The sequence below is a fragment of the Engraulis encrasicolus genome, chromosome 14 (genome assembly GCF_034702125.1).
Source record: "Engraulis encrasicolus isolate BLACKSEA-1 chromosome 14, IST_EnEncr_1.0, whole genome shotgun sequence".
NCBI lineage: Eukaryota > Metazoa > Chordata > Actinopteri > Clupeiformes > Engraulidae > Engraulis > Engraulis encrasicolus.
In genome coordinates, this window is record NC_085870.1 from 37,718,229 (window position 1) to 37,736,029 (window position 17,801).

Here is a 17,801-nt window from a genome sequence, read left to right on the forward strand (position 1 = left end):
TATTATAGACATGGCAATGTGTTTTTCAACATCTGTTGTAATTGTTATCTCATTATTTTATTCTATCTGATTATTACATAATCAATGTTATGCAGCAGTATGAGTAATTACAATACGGTGTAATAGTACATGATTTATAGTCTTACTATACTGCCGTACAAAACAACAACGTAGTAACTCCGATTCCTGGCAAACTGAGAAAAAAAAGGCTCCTTTTTGGCTAGACAACTGTGTTGTCGGTAAAGTGGTGGTGACACTTCCATGTAATATTTTTGTAGGATAGAAATTTATGCACACACAAAAAACCTGCAAAAACAACATGCACGTGTCTTTTAACCACAAAAATTGAGTTACTGCGTTCTTGACATGTATTACTGCCTACTCCCAAACCACTGCTTCAATGGAAATTGCAGTAACTACACGCGACTTACTGCGTTTTTGGCTTATAAGATGTAACACTGCAGTAGCAGCTAGCTTTCTTTTTTGTAGTTTTTGCCCTTTCAACATGATTTTTATTTGAAACGGGACAATGTTGGACCACAGTTTTTTGACACACGACAAAGGAGGTATTTTAATGCCAATTTCCGATCTAAACTCAATTTCGACCAGATATGCAGTTACTGCGTTCTTGTTGTGTACGGCAGTTTACTTCTGCTACAATGCAACTTGTTTCCACAAACCATGAATCAATTATGTAACATTGTTAATGCACACCAGAGAGAAATTGAACTGTATACAAAAATGAACTTCAAGTATCCATCAGCCACCTTGTAGTATGCTGCTACCTGTGTTGAAATATTTGTTAGGTAATTTAGGTAGTAGTTGATAGACCGCGCTCTTCTGTGTGGTGTGTCTCCAAGTTGAATAAACTCAACAAAGGAAGAGGCGGATTGCAGCTATGTAAAAAATTAAAAAATAGAAAAGAAGAACCTGAGTGCGATCCATCTCTTCATTTGCTAGGTAATTAAGGTACAAATTCAAAACACTTTGCAACTGTTACAATCGTTAGGTTGCAAAATTCAAGGTGCATTGCAATTTAAGAAAAACACTGAAATATAAAAAGTACCAATAAAGTCTACCGTATGTACATTGTGACTTGTTAGGTTAACAAGCAACGCTAACAAGTATTATTTTTCTTTCTTTTTTTTTTACAGCATGTGCCACAGATTCACTTCTTTTTTTTACAAACATCATTGGTATGCTTTTTGTACAACTTGCAATGTGCAAAAAAACATTGTACTCTAGAGATGCATTGTAGTGTAGAGATGCATATTCCCAATTGCATGTCTGTGTCTAGAGGATAGATAGTAGATCCTAACCCATCCAGACAAGAGAGTGACCTGTCCTGACTCCAATGTTCCACTCCACAGGGTCCTTTAGGAGGCTGGCTGCCTTTGCATGCCCTGCTAGGCTATTTTCAGAGTCCATTTCAGAGCCTGGTGCCATTTATTTCCTGCGAAGAGAGTCAATAATGAAAGAGGAGAAGAAAAAAAAACACAAAGAGAGCTAGACCACAAAGATGAAATGGTCATCATGGAGCATGTCGCAAAATACTGCAACTGTACCCAAACATCAATGACAACTCCAGTCACAGCTAACTAAGTACTTGTTTATGAAAACAGCAATCATTTTACGGGGGGGGGGGGGGGGGTCATCTATCCAGTGGTACTGAAAGTCAGTCAAATGCAGCTCTCAGCTTACCAGTGAGCAATCATAACTGGAAGGGCTTGCGTAACTTCCTTTCCTGCTGTTGGTGCAGTAGAGGACAGCGTCATGGACGGTGGCAAAGAGGCGTCCTTTGCTGATGGCGTCAGAGAAGAACCCACCCAGCTCCAGGTCCTCCACCACAGTAGCTACAGCACATCACATGACGTGGAGCAGAAGAGATATTGTATGGGTTGTTAACAAAGACTAAAGGACCAAATATGATGTGCCTTTGTGAGGTTGGAAAAATAGGACTTCCCGACTAATCACAAAGAATCGACAGACATGTCTGACAGATGAATTACAAGCAGAAGTTTTATGTAAAATGCTGTGCTTGTGGTTGATTGTGTGTGATGGTTGGGGCGCTGGTGTGATGCTTGTGAAACTCTATTGTGGTTTTGCACTATGGTAAAATCACTTGTTTTCCGCTTGTGGACAATAATTATCTTGTTTCCACGTGTGGACAACAATGTTTCTTATTCTTACTCAGAAAGAGAGGGTACTGTATGTAGGCCTACAGTACAGTGTGAGATTCAAGTGGTGGTGGAAAATGTTTGAGGAACACTACACTTTGTCTTCACTTACCCTGGCACCCAGCAATGTAAACATGAATGTCAATCTCCCCAAAATCTTTAACAACCTGGAAGGATGAAAGGATAAGGAATATATGAAGAAGAAACTCAGACTCTTGAAACTAAGTCTCTAAAACCTATAAGACCCCCACTATCTACGTATATCAAACAAAATAAAATAAATAACGCAAAAAATAAAGATGAGCTCTCATTGGCTTCATTTACATGAGACATTTAATTCCGAATTAACTCCTCATTGAAAACGTTATGTTACACAGAATTATTAATTCTGATTTAAAAACGTAATGTAAACGTAGCCATTGTTTACTTACATTTCTCATTAATTTTATGGCCACTGTGTCAATAAAATTGGCAGTGGAAAGGTCAAGAATGATGGAGTGGATGTCCCAGGTCCACTTGCCCAGTGATCCCAGAGAAACCATCTCCATGCTGCAAGAGTCCACTGTCATGGTGTCACCATCCAGCGTCATGGTGTCACCATCCAAAGTATCTCCGTCTAGAGTGGCAGTGTCATCGCCATCTAGAGTGGCCGTGTCCTCTTCTTGAGTGTCGCTATCTCGATCTGTGCCCTTCAGGTAGACCCAGCTGCCCTTGCTGGGAGACTCGGGCATGACCAATACTGTGCTGTTCTCTCGCGGCCGCATGCTGAAGTCCTCCACCACTAATGTAGGCGGCGATGCAGTTTCAGGCTTCTTCCCTTGGCTTGCCTCCTTCCAGCGGTTGGCCTCCTCTTCCACTGAAAACACTTCTCGCCGAGAAGCTGCTCTGATAAGCAGTTGCTAATTCACATGAATGAATAAAAGGATGAGCGATACAGGACATTATTTTATCAATCCATCAATGGACAAGTGTACAGTGCCAGGGCAGAGAGAATAGAACAGAATAAAAAAAGACAAAACGCTGCACACTAATTCAACTACTGCTTACAAAAAAATGCAAAACGTTTTTCACTTTACCAAAATGTAACAGTTTTCAATACTTCTAACATGCTTTTCAAAAGCATGCACTTGTCTCACACCACACATTTCCAATGATATTAAAACCGGTGTGTATAGGCGGATAATTGTGTGTATTGGTTTACAAAAAGTATTAAGGCTGAGAAAGGTTTTGCTTGAGAGGTAGTTGTGAATTGTGGGCCCTCCTAGTGACGCAACAGCTTGTCAGGTCAAGACCAATGCAAGTACTTTCGGAGTTCCCTCAAATACTGGAACTCCTCCCACTTCGTTGGGAAGCAAACAATCATTAGTACCAGTAAACCAAGGGAGGCCATTTGGGAAATGGTGTTTGGGAAATGTGAATTGTTATGTTCTTGGTCAGACCAAGTCTTGAAGAGATTTGAAAGTCGATGATAATAAGGCTATATAAATAACATAAATAACATAAATATAAACATAAATAACATTTTTGTGTACAAGCTGTTAATGAAAAATACTGTTATAAAGGTAAACATACCCGTCTCTTGGCCTGACGTCTGGCCCGCCTTCTGGCTCTCCTGTCCCTGCGCTTCTGCTTGGCCTCCTGTCTCCGCTTATAGGTGATCATCTTACCGATATCCAGACCACACTACAAGAAGAGGAAAATTATCAATATAATGTTTATGTTTATAATTAAAGCTTTCAAAATGATGTAGTGAAAACCAATGGCTTATTCATTAGTTCATCTGAAATCTGGATTAAGCATGTATGCATGCATCTTCATTCTCGCTGGACAACGCGGGCTTCTCGTGACCGTGCGCTTCTCGTCGGAGAATTGCTGTCCACTCGGTGGACCAATCATCAAAGTGCTTCACGGGGTCCGCACAGACCACTGCACTCCAGAAGTTGAGATTAGTTGGATTAGGCAGCGTATTGGGCAAGATCGCTGGCCATGGTGCTGTAGTACTGCCAAGCCCAAGAAATGTCTATGTGGTAAACAAACATTCTCGAGGTCGGGAGTACGGGGCACCACTGAGAGCTCGGGCAGAATCTGCACCCGCAGATATGGGCAAGGTCTGAGCGGAAACTGATGAATCGAACAAGGGATGTGAACGAGGAAGTGGTGGGTGCGAGCGAGAAAACAAATTTCTGACTGCAGAGAGGTGAGCAGAGAATAAATGCTTTGTGATTGATTGAGAGGCTTAATTACGGCAGGAAAGTATTAAGCAGTACAAGATCTAAGATAATATCTAGTTTCACTGCTAGATCTGGAAGTAAACCAGAGTAGCAAAACTCAACGGTTTAACTCTAATGCAGTTGGAAAATTAACTGCTTTCCCCAAAATTGTGGTGTGTTCCTTTGACATCAGGTGATGATGTCAAAGTGATGATGTATGCAATTGATGTTGTATGGTGTTGCGATGATGTATGCAATTGATGTTGTATGGTGTTGCAATGATGTATGCAATTGCAATGGTTTCTCACCTTCTCCTTTAGGGCTTCCAGGTAAAGCTCAGCATTGGCGAAATACACAGTGGCTGAGGAGTGGAAAATGGTGACACCCGGGACCTCTCTCGCCTGTTCAGAAGACACCCAGCAGATGGATTACTCATGCTGATCATAAAATCAGATGGATTATATTAAGATCATGAAATTCATTCAACAGACATCGCTTTTCCGCATTACAGCATTTATCACCACTATACTTGCCACTTCCTTGTGCTTTGATCTACAATAACATATTTGTGTTTATTTTATAACTGAGTGGAAGAGCATTCCAAAGTTCATGGTACAGCTACAATCTTCAGTCTGTCTCTCTTACCCCTCTGTGTGTCTCTATGTCCACATAGAGCTCAGTCCCAGGAACACGGCCCAACACAGAATATTTTGGCCTGCATGGACACAGAAAGGAGACATGCTGAAAGGATTAACCTGGAAAATATTTAGATAACACTTATCAGAGTAGTAAAACGATATTAAGAAAGACCATCAGGAACCAAAACAACTTACCGCTGCGTCCTGAAGACAACAGTCAACAGGGCGAAGGCAACGGACGCTCCAAGGCCCATGTCCAAATTCAACAGCAGTGTGCACACCCAGGTCACCAGCCATACCAACTGCAGACATGATCAAGTCAGTAAATTGATAACAGGAATGTGCAAAATGTATTTATTAGTTACTTAGTACATAGTTATACACAATTCAGTGTCACATATTCCAAATTACTTTTACCTGTCCAATTCAGCCAGGTGATTGGTTGTTTGAATGACCATCTAGTTGAATTGGGCACGCTAAACAAGGCCATTTGGAATACTTGGGACTAGACTGTAACTAATGAATCAATTTTTCCCCATCATTGATTAAGAATTTTGATAATCACTGACTGATAATTTTAATAATAATTTCAACAATACTAATACTCTCTTCACAACTTTGTTCTTTATGAAGCAACAGATGGCAGCAAAGGACACAACTCACACTCATGACCAGTATTCAGGATGCAGTGTTTTACATACTACAAATGCAGTTTTACATGCAAACAATCTCTCTCCCTCTCACCCAGTCAATCTTATTGCTTCTCCACAGTGTCACCATGTCATAATGCTGCTTGAACATCCCTTTGAGATTTACGATGACAATGGCAGCAAGGACAGCCTGAAAGATATTAAATTATAACAATAAATATTATCACACTCCTTATCTATAGATACCTTTTCATCACAGGATTTCAAATATGTATAAATATTTCAAATGTATAACAAATATCCAAACCCATTATTAAAGAGATATGTGCCACACAGATGACCCCTCACCTTTGGCAGTTCCTGAAAGAGAGGTCCAAGCTTCAGGATTGTCACCAACACTATCACAGCTGAGGAGACCCCCGCCATCTGCAATGCATTAAGGGATGAGGAGGCCTCACTGTCAAAGTGTTTCATTTTCACCGTGACTGAATAAAAAGCTGACATTTTGCTCATCTGCAATGATGGATGCTGATGCAAATCAATCAAAAAAAAAAAAAAAACAAGGACCACAATGGAAACAAGCTTTTTTGTTTTATCCTTTTGACGTGTTGTACAAGGTTTTCAAGACATATTTATGACTAATTTATTTGTATACCTATTTAATGCTTTGCACAATGTCAATAAATAAAATCAATCAATCAATCAATCAATCAAACAATCAATGGACTTCAGCATGTGCATTCACAGATATCCTCTTCACTCCAGTTGAAGCACAAACATATGCTGTAGGTACCTGGGTCTTGCCACCTGTGCTCTCCTGAACGAGGCTGCGTGACATGGAGGGGCAGACGGCAAAGCACTGGAAAAAGCCCCCGACAGCATTGCTCAGACCCAGCGCCACAAGCTCCTATACCGCAACAATAGCACAGAGAGCATGGAGGAGCAGTTAATCAGTCAACAAAGCCTCAGTCACGCTCACATTTGCTTATGGCAGCACTTCCCTAAAAATCTCTTGCCACGGACAGCTTTCTATGACTACTTTTGCAAAGTCACTGCTGCATATTGTGGATATAATTCAGGATATCATTGTATGATACAGACAAATTATTTCCATAGCGCAAAAAACAGATTGTGTACTTAGATTTTGAGTCTGCTGAGCAAACTCAAACATTAAGTCAGCACTTCAGCCATTAGAATTGACCCAAAGACTCATATTCATAATGCAGTATATTGCTACCACTACATGTGTGTAATGGTACTAGTCCTGCTGCACAATGTGAATTATACATGTGGTGTAACAGTGACAGGTCAATTTGCATGCTGTACCACTGTATTTTGCATCGACATGTTCTTGCACTGGTGAATACCTTGTATTGTGCGTTTTGAAAGCTGAGAGAGCTGATGCACACATTTTTTTGACCCATATGACCCAAGCAGCCCTCAAAGGGGTAACCTCATATCCACACCCTGCATGGCTCTGAGATACCTGATTGCTGTCCACTTTGTAGCCATGCTTGAGGGCAAAGGTTTTCCCCAGGGAGATGGAGATGGCGTAGCCCACAATAGCTATGGCAAAGGCATCGCCAATGACCTCCCCAAAGATGCTGAAGTCAGGAACACTCGGAGGACTCAGTCTGCAGCCGAGACAGTGACACAGATGAGGAAAGACAAGGAATTGAAACACCACATGATAATTTTATGGTGGTAGATTATAGTTGCTCTGGGAAAAAATAAAGCGTTATGGGGAAGTCAAGATCAATAAAACAATAACACAGGGAATAACAGGGAAGTGTTGATGTTTTTTTAAGTATTCTTTTAGGGGCTTTTTTAATGCCTTTTACAGGACAGTCGAAGATCGTGACAGGAAGCGAATGGGACAGAGAGACAGGGGAGGATCGGGAAATGACCCCGGCCTGACTCCAACCAGGGTCCCCGTGGGTGGGCAAGCACATACCATAGCGCCCCCCAACAGGGAAGTGTTTATTAAACAGACACATTAGATCTGCAAACTACATCAGAATAACTGTGGTCGCATATTGTCAAGCCATGTTCTGTCCCTTTAAGTGAAATATTTTTGAGGGTAGTGGTATGTGTGTGTGCGTGTGTGTGTGGGGGGGGGGATATCCTCTTACCCGCAGGGGATCTCCCCTACCACTGGCACCTTGTAGCTGCTCAGCTCTCCATAGGACGAGATGAGAGTGGCTGCCACAATCTAATGAAAAAGAATCACAGTATACTCAATTCGACTGCAATCTAACAACACATAATACAAACCCGAAGCAAACAGAAAACACACAGACAAATGCACATACACATACTGACACTGAAACTGGACACTGCAACTAACACAACATGTGTCATCATGACACACAACACCCATACAGGCATGCACAGTGCACACAAATAAACAAAACTCTCTCTCCCTCTCTCTGTCACACACACTCTCTCTCTCTCTCTCACACACACACACACACACACATGCGCAGGCAAGTGCGCACACACACACACAAGCACACTTGCCAGTGTCGTCCAAATCAGAAACACAGAGACACTGTCTCTCTCTCACACTCACACACACACACACACACACACACACACACACACACACACACACACACACACACACACACACACACACACACACACACACACACACACACACACACACACACACACACACACACACATTAGCTCAGCATATGCAGGTAAGCATGTGGTAAATGAGAAGCCAGAGCCATTGCCTGGTGCCAGTGATAATTAGCCTGGAGGTGGTGTGGAGGTGGTGTGGGTAGAGGTAGAGGTGATGTGGGGGGCAGCAGGAGGTCACAGCACACACCTGATTCAGCAGTCAGCACACAGGCTGAGCAGCATAGTACGCCACAGCACACAACACTACAACATACTGCTCTACAGCACACAACTCAGCAGCATACACACACTATAGTATAGCACACAAACCCCACTCATCAACATCAATTAGCCCGGAGGTGGTGTGAAGGTCAGGCTGAGGTCACAGCACACACCTGACTCAGCAGTCAGCACACAGGCTGAGCATACTATTCTGCTCTACAACACAACACAACACAACACAACACAACACAGGCTGAGCATGCTACGCTACACCACACCATACTACAACACAACACAATGCAATGGAACATAGTACAATATAACACAGGCTGAGCATACTACTGTACAATATACTACAACATAACACAACATAACACTACACAACACAACGCCACACAACGCAACGCAACACAGTACAATACAGCACAGGCTGAGCATACTACTCTACACCATACTACAACACAACACAACACAACACAACACAACACAACACAACACAACACAACACAGGCTGAGCATACTACTCTACTCTACACCATACTACAACACAACACAACACAACACAACACAACACAACACAACACAACACAACACAACACAACACAACACAACACAACACAACACAGGCTGAGCATACTACTCTACTCTACACCATACTACAACACAACACAACACAACACAACACAACACAACACAACACAACACAACACAACACAACACAACACAACACAACACAACACAACACAACACAGGCTGAGCATACTACTCTACTCTACACCATACTACAACACAACAAAACACAACACAACACAACGCAATGCAACACAACACAACACAAAACAAAACTCAACACAACACAACAGTGTAAAATAAAACAGCAGTGCACAGGCAGCGCACCACATCACAATAGCATACACCATACTCTATATTTCACTACTTATCAATATCACAGTAAACTACAGCATAAGCCACATCTGACATACGACAGAACCATTGAAACTCAACAGCACAACACATCAACACCACAGCATACCATAAGTCCTAAGTGTCACTCACAGCTTCTGTATGAAGGCATCTTGGAAAAGGTATCTTGGAAAAATTGGACACCAACAAATTATACAATGCATTTGGATATTATATTCAGACCTGCAAACTCGTCAAAGGAAAAAAGGTGACAGTGTACAGCGGGGGTTCTATTTCTATTCACGTGAATGACCTAATTGGCCGGGAAAAAGGTGACTGTCACCAAAAGGTGACGAGTTTGCAGGTATGATATTGATGTAATATAATTTATCTCAGTTTACCACCTACAGTCTCCAGTCAGTCCATAAACTATGCTAGCAAGCTGAATAGACTACCTAACCAATGTGAAGCCTTGTTTGAAACTATGCCAAGTGTCATTCACGCGTCGCTTACAGTGATGAGCTCCACAGGGACGGGCACGGGCAGCTTGTGCCTGAAGGCCGCATTCAGCTCCTTGGCAAAGATTAGTACCACCATAGCAACACCACTGACCAGCAGTGTGGGGAGGTGAGTTTCAGGCAGCAAGAAGCACACGTCCACCAGGGTCTGAAAAGCAATATTAATGTTAGAAAATGGAGGCATATTTTGCAAAATATACAGACTCTTTCTGTCTCTTTCTAGCGGGGCTCTGTACTAAGTCACTTCCTGGGTCACCTCCAGGGCTGGACAGGCCATCTGGCATAGCGGGCATTTCCCGGTGGGCCCTGCACCATCGTGGGCCCCCATTTTTTTTATTTTTTACATTACTGACAATAGGGGCCCACGAGGGTGCGGGGCCCACTGGTGAGTCAGTTCTCTGGCACTTATAATAATGAGGGGGCCCCCTTAAATCCAAAAGTGCCCGGGCCCTATTTACCCCCCAGTCCAGCCCTGGTCACCTCCACTTTACAGCTCTGTCTGTACTGGACTTGTATCTGTGTCTGTACTTGTGTCTGTACTTACTTGGTAATACTACTCTGTATATATGATATATGGATGTAATTAATTGTTTCCTTTCTTGTGGGTCACTTTGAGAAAAAGTGTCCGTTCTGTGTAGTGTAATATAACACTGTGTAATTCAGTCGTCTGTGAATGTGTTCAACCGTGACCATTATGACAAAGTGAACGAGGTGTAAGTTCTCCTCACATAGATGAGTGCGAGTGGCCCACTGGAGCGTTTGGGTGAGGTCCCGAAGAGGTACTTGAGCTGAGCCACCACCGCATGGAGTGCGGCTGCAGTGGTGTAGGCCCGCACCACCGGCTCTGACAGGTACGTACCCACGAAGCCAAACTGCACCAGCCCCAGCACCACCTGCAAGCACCACATGATCAAAATTAGGTGCTGTTTCCACGTAGCTGGATATTTTTATACGTGGATATTTTTTTCTCCTGGTTGCATTGGTTTTGCATTGGTTTTGGCCTTCCGTTTCCACGTAGCAGATATTTCAAATCCAGTTATAAAAAGCAGGAGAAAAAAATAACCTGTTTAGGGGGCTGAAACGCATATGTAACAATGGAGGATTTATTTTTATCCACATGTTGCGTTTACACCTCAACAGGAGAAAAAAATACCCTGCTAAAAAAATATCCAGCTACGTGGAAACAGCACCTTACTCTCTTGGGAAAATCTTCTGTGACGACATAATGCCCAACACCTGGGCTGGTTAATCTGTTGCCCAGCTGCAGCGCATTTAATCACGGCTTGTGTATATGAAATACCAATGATACCAATAATAATGCATACAACATTAACTTGAGCAATATATTAACCCAATAATCTTTTTCATAAAATGTTCACATTTAATAAAAATGAATCATAGGAACAATACTTAATGAATATGTTTAAAAAGATGCATGTGGGCAAACTGTCTGCCACATGTATGTGGGTGTGTGTATATGAAAACTAAAAATACAAATACATAAACAAATTTAGAAAAACAAAAAAGGCATTATTTCATAGAAGTGTACCAACTGTGTGTGTGTGTGTGTGTGTGTGTGTGTGTGTGTGTGTGTGTGTGTGTGTGTGTGTGTGTGTGTGTGTGTGTGTGTGTGTGTGTGTGTGTGTGTGTGTGTGTGTGAAAGAGACCTGTATGAGTCCAGCCAGTACTGTGGTGGCGGCTGCCACCTGCACCTTGTACAGCTCCCTCGCCATGACCTCATCCTCTGTCAGCGAGCCGTTGCTAGCGGTTACCCGGCCATCTGGAGCCAGGCCTTCGGTCACACTGCCCACCATGATGCTCAGCACGGTGAAGGTGCCTGTCAACATGGTACAGTACAACACACAGTTTGTTTGGATAATGTAGAAAAGCCTGTAAAATATGTCCAAGCCTGACCCTGGCTCAGACACCTGGCCATGTTGTTAACCAAGAACCAGTGCAATAAATATGTTAAAGAAGGGAGACAAATGATTTAAGATAGCGTTTTGGAGAGCGCGCACATCCAGATTGGACAGGTGCCGGACTTAAACACGATTAAACATGAAAGGAAGGAAGGTCCGCACACTGTTGCTGCTCCAGGTTTATTAACACAACGTTTCGACCATGCAGTCTGGTCTTCGTCAGGTGTATGTGAGTTTGTGTAACATGACAGTTCTTTTAAAGACTCTTGAAGGAAGAGGCGGGCGCAATGCGCCGTTGAGTGACATCTCCTCCAAGTGAGGTCATAGTTCAAAACACAAACAGAAAAAAGGGAATTACACAGAAACCCACATGTAAATAAAGAAAATTACATAAAGAGAAAAGAACACCACTCAATAGAAACAAAAATGACAAGTGCCCAAATGTACAGTGCGATCCATCACCAAAGACATGTCTCATGTCAAGTTATTCAATAAATATGTACAAAGTGAAAGTGAAAAGATTCCGGCTGGCCTTCAAAAGACATTCGAGTTTACTACGGAAGATCACTCAAGGATTTTACTCACGGACTCCCTCTTTGATGGAGATACCGTCACACAAATGAATCCAGTTACTGATGACCTGAGGAAATCGCTCAGAAAAGCCATCTTAAAAGAAACCAGACAATACCTACATGCCGTTGGGATGAGTGACTACGTGCGACAGAAGATCATCCCAAGGGGGTTGAGACTCCAAAAAAAACCAGCCTTTGGTATGAACAACCCAGAATTTCTTGATCGCTGGTGCGAAATACTCAACAAATGTTCGATGGACTTAATGGCTTTAACCATACAAGAAACAACTGAACAATTGCGCAAAACCAGGGAAGAAATTCAGGAAATCAACAACCGATTGGACACTGAAATCACAGACAAAAGTTACCTGAACAACCTGAAGAAGGACATTGAACAATTTAAAGAAAAACTTCTGTTGGAGAAAAAGACAACTAAGAAGAGAAAGTTCGCCAGAGACACCAACGACTACCAACAACAGCGAGTTTATTTCTGGAGGAAGAACAAAGACGAGGCAGCACCATCGCAGGACCGATTCCAGCAGCAGGCGCACGATGAAGATGACTGGCCTTCTTCCTCTTCAGTGGACTCTGACTCCCACAGCCGCAGCGGTTTTTTAGACCGCTCCCCCCAACAACAACACAGAGGCAGAGGCAGGGGTCGCGGACGCGGACGCGGACGTGGACGCGGACGTGGACGCGGGCGAGACAACTTCCGCGGCAGAAACGCTGCAGGAGGGGGATCAGACGAAAGTCTCAACTATGCGCTCAGACACCGAACACGGTAATGAACTTTTCCTCCAAACCTCTAACTGAGTTATGCACTGCTGCACTCAGTAAAGGGCTTTCTTTTGCGCCTACTACAACAACAAATGACTTTGAAACTGTGATTGACTTCGAGAAATTCTTCAGAAAACTAAGACTGCGCGAATTGTTCCACAATACACCATCTAACACTCTTCACCCTCCCACCACCAATGAGAGCACTCCAACCTCTATTCCAGAGGCTTCCACCAGTGCTCCAGAGGCTTCCTCCAGTGTTTCAGGGAAGGGACTGCTTAGACCCAAATCCACCTTTATTCCACCAAGGAATAGAAATGCCTCATTGGACACATATTGCCGCCTGGTGGAACATGATGTTAAAACTGCATTAAAGTCCAAACGACAGTACAAGGTCTATAATAACATGCCTAAGAGTGAGAGAGAAGCTCTGGCAGAGCTCAACAATGACAGAACTGTTGTCATCCGCCCTGCGGATAAAGGTGGTGCTTTGATTTTGCAGAATACTATTGACTACGAGAAAGAAATACATCGACAACTTGGGGACAGTAATTTCTACACTAGACTCCCCAGTGACCCTACGACAAAATATATGTCCATAGTCCACGACAAATTACAGACCTGGTTGGATAAGGGAGAGATTAATAAACAAGAATTTGGCTTTATGAAAAACGATTTTCCAGTCATTCCTGTATTCTATACTCTACCGAAGGTACATAAGTCGCAAACACCGCCTCTCCCTGGAAGGCCCATTGTGAGCGGAATAGGGTCTCTAACTGCCAATGTGTCTACTTTTTGTCGACCACTGCATTAAACCTATTGTCTGTTCTTTACCCTCATACATCAGGGATTCAATTGATTTTATTAACAAACTCAAAACAATGACCTTACCCAACTCTGACATTTTACTAGCAACTTTTGACGTGTCCAGCCTCTATACAAACATCCCTCATGATGGCGGTATAGAGGCTATGAAGCACTTTCTTGATCAGAGAACTAATGCATGTAGGCCCCAAACTGAATGTATACTTGATCTTGCACATGTGGTACTAACTTCTAATTTTTTTCTGTTCAAAGAAGAATATTACCTGCAGATTAAGGGGACGGCAATGGGGAGCACTATGGCTCCAAACTATGCCAATTTATACATGGGGTTCTTTGAAAATAATTTTGTACTTGACTCTGAAGTGAATCCATATTTTAATAACGTCCTACTGTACCAACGCTTCATAGATGATGTTTTTATTTTGTGGAAAGGTGACGAGAGGTCTTTAAGACTGTTTCATCAATACCTCAACTCTGTGAATGACCATCTGAGTTTTACGCTTGACTTCGACCAATCGCAGATTAGCTTTCTTGATGTACTTGTCATTAGGGACGGCGCTAAACTGCAGACTGATCTGTTCCGAAAACCAACTGATCGAAATACCATCCTCCGGGGTGACAGCTACCACCCCAGTCACCTTATTAAAAGCCTACCAATTAGTCAATTCCATCGTGCCAGACGCATCTGTAGTTCAGATCAACGGTACGCGTCACAGGCCTCCGATCTATCCCAGAGGTTCCAAGAAAGGGGCTACAAACAACAATGGGTTGACGCAGCAAGCGAGCGCTTCGCCCATGTCACACAAGACGAATGTTTAATCCCAAAATCTGGCCGAGCACAGAAACAAAATTCGACACTGTGCATAACCAAATACTCACCGTTGGGATCTGAATTTAAAAAGATCATTCGGAAACACTGGCATGTAGTGGAGACAGACCCCAAACTAAAAGGGATCTTCACTGCCCCACCGACAGTAGTTTTCAGACGTGCCCCAAATTTAAGGGACAAGTTGGTGAAATCTCACACCCACGAGAACAAACAAAATCCATTTAACATCCCCGATGGTAACTACAAATGCGGCAAACTGCGCACAATGTGGCTATACAATGAGAAGCAGAACATTACACACATCCACACACAGGCAAGACTTTGAAACATTCGTGGGTGTCATCAACTGCAACACTCCGTTTGTCGTCTATTTACTTAAATGCCCCGTGTGGCCTTGCGTATGTGGTAAGACGAGTAGACCATTACGCACACGCATCTCGGAACATCGGAGCAATATTCGATGCGGTGACACACGCAACCCAGTAGCAGCGTACTTCCTGGCAGCGGGCCATAATGTCTGCACACTCAGATATACGGGGATTGAAAAAGTGGAGAGGCCTCCTAGAGGCGGCAATCACGACCGTTTGCTTTTACAACGTGAGACTTACCACATATATGCGCTGAATACTATGTCACCCCATGGGCTAAATGAAGACTTCGATATAAAACCTTTTTTATAGGCTACTTATCCTGACGTTGGTACATTATGGATTATCCCCCTTTGTTTTGTACATATTTATTGAATAACTTGACATGAGACATGTCTTTGGTGATGGATCGCACTGTACATTTGGGCACTTGTCATTTTTGTTTCTATTGAGTGGTGTTCTTTTCTCTTTATGTAATTTTCTTTATTTACATGTGGGTTTCTGTGTAATTCCCTTTTTTCTGTTTGTGTTTTGAACTATGACCTCACTTGGAGGAGATGTCACTCAACGGCGCATTGCGCCCGCCTCTTCCTTCAAGAGTCTTTAAAAGAACTGTCATGTTACACAAACTCACATACACCTGACGAAGACCAGACTGCATGGTCGAAACGTTGTGTTAATAAACCTGGAGCAGCAACAGTGTGCGGACCTTCCTTCCTTTCAAGACAAATGATTTAAGACATTAATTAAGTCATCAAGAGACACAGAGTTTGTTAGGGAAGGTAATACAGAACAGGTCCCAATAGCTGTTCTTAATCTCTATGTGTTGAGTTAATGTAACACTGCAATGTACTGTGTGGAACTAAAGACATAACTAAGGCAGTATCTTATTATATGAAACCAGGTAATCTGAAGCTACATAGTAGAAAATGTAGTGCTAATTGAACACTCAGAGAGTCGATTTAAAATTGATAAGTATTCAGTCCCAAGTACTCTCTGGCCCTCATCACACTCCCCATTATTATACTCAGCACTGTGAAGATCCCTGTGAAGACACGCATTCCAACACACCCCAAACTAATGCAGAGCAGCTGGAGTAAAATGACCGAGGAGACCTGTGAACACATTCCAACACAGCCTTTGCTTGTATTGAGAAGCTAATGCAGAACAACCAGTGTGAAGTGTCCAAGGTCAACCCTGCTAAGGCTCCCTGACCCTGACATGACCCCGTCAAAGAAGGTTGAAAGCAGTGTGATGTAGGCTACTGTATCAGAAGGAAACTAGTTGATGGATTTAGCAAAAGTAGCATTGCATGGACTATAGTTGAAACACGTTTTAGTCTATAGCTGAAATGTATCGTATAGCAGAAGTGAGACTGAAAAAATAAGAAAATGCTACATGCTGGATTCAAATGATGTATCATCAAAGGGGTTATAGACAATCTGTTATCATAAATATTGCCAAAAAAAGACCATTGGTACAAATAAGAACTGTTGGATGACATTTTGACCTTCTACCTGTCAAAGGAGAAAAATAAACTTCAAAAAATACAATCAAAAGAGAATTCCAAAAGTCTTATTATTGTCACTCAATTTTGAAAGGTCAACATTCACACAGTCCTAAAGCAAACAAAAATCAGTTCCAACAGCAAGTCATCAGGTCCCAATGGAAACATACAGTATGTGTCCTACCTATGGAGATATGTCTGGAGGTGCCAAAGAAGAAGTAGACCAGGGCCGGGTAAAGGGAAGAGTAGAGACCGTAGACGGGAGGTAAGGAGGCTAGAAGGGCATAGGCCATCCCTGCAATACCCGCATATAGATTAGCTTTTACTTTAAGACAGTTTACAATAACAGGAATATGCAGCACAACAACACAAGGTTACAAGGACTTTTATTTGCCACATGAACAGAAGTACTATAAAAGTAGGCAGTAAAATGACAGGAAATAAAGCACGTAAGAAAATCAAATCAGAATGTAGGCTACTACCTGAATTTCCCCTCGGGGATCAATAAAGTGACTGTACTCTACTATACTGCCTAACAAAGGCAAAGTGCAGTAACTACAGCACCGCTGAAACTGAGAAAAATGCTTTCAAAGTTTTGGCATTAGGTTGGATATTGCAGTTACTGCAAATTTGGCACAGCAATATCTCTAAAGCGGGACACATTTAGACAATAAGACTTTGTAACAAGATAAAGGAGGTGTTGTGAAGACCATTTTCAGTATAAACTCAATTTGGACCAAATATGTATACAGTAACTGCACTTTGCATTCGTACGGCAGTATAGGTCAAGCAATGACTCTCTTTATGTCAGTAGAAAAAAAAATCTGCCTTCTAACGAATGACAATAGAACTTAATAATGGAACTAATCGTTTTTTTTTCTGTCTGATGCACAACCCAAAACAAAGACCTAAACCAATGGCCAACAACACACAAGTCATATTACCTTGTGGAAGGTGCATGATGCCAACACTGATGCCGGAGACGATGTCGGGCATGCCATAGTCCCAGATGGAGTAGCGAGGCAGCCAGTAGAGCACCGGGAGAACACTCACCACCT

At 42.6% G+C, this 17,801-nt stretch overlaps 1 protein-coding gene across 1 annotated transcript; it reads right to left on the minus strand.

Moving 5' to 3' along the window:
* Nucleotides 1-37: 37 nt before the first annotated feature.
* Nucleotides 38-17,801, minus strand: slc26a6l (solute carrier family 26 member 6, like). Its single transcript, XM_063215654.1, has 18 exons — nucleotides 17,688-17,801; nucleotides 16,928-17,038; nucleotides 11,614-11,783; nucleotides 10,675-10,839; nucleotides 9,942-10,094; nucleotides 7,808-7,887; nucleotides 7,162-7,309; nucleotides 6,469-6,582; nucleotides 6,024-6,101; nucleotides 5,770-5,865; nucleotides 5,221-5,327; nucleotides 5,033-5,102; nucleotides 4,696-4,788; nucleotides 3,750-3,860; nucleotides 2,609-3,076; nucleotides 2,290-2,344; nucleotides 1,702-1,853; nucleotides 38-1,453 (listed from the first exon to the last, which is right to left on the minus strand). The coding sequence occupies exons 1-18, from the start codon at nucleotides 17,737-17,739 to the stop codon at nucleotides 1,430-1,432; spliced, it is 2,247 nt and encodes a 748-aa protein (XP_063071724.1). The 5' UTR covers nucleotides 17,740-17,801; the 3' UTR covers nucleotides 38-1,429.

What these genes read in the sequence shown, in the direction of transcription:
- slc26a6l (XM_063215654.1), bottom strand. Translation starts at nt 17,739, where the DNA reads ATGCCCGACATCGTCTCCGGCATCAGTGTTGGCATCATGCACCTTCCA. An exon ending in GCACAGGTGGCAAGACCCAG is followed by an intron (nt 6,102 to 6,468) that starts GTACCTACAGCA and finishes AATGCATTGCAG; the next exon opens with ATGGCGGGGGTCTCCTCAGC. An exon ending in TGGAAGCCCTAAAGGAGAAG is followed by an intron (nt 3,861 to 4,695) that starts GTGAGAAACCAT and finishes CTCTTCTTGTAG; the next exon opens with TGTGGTCTGGATATCGGTAA.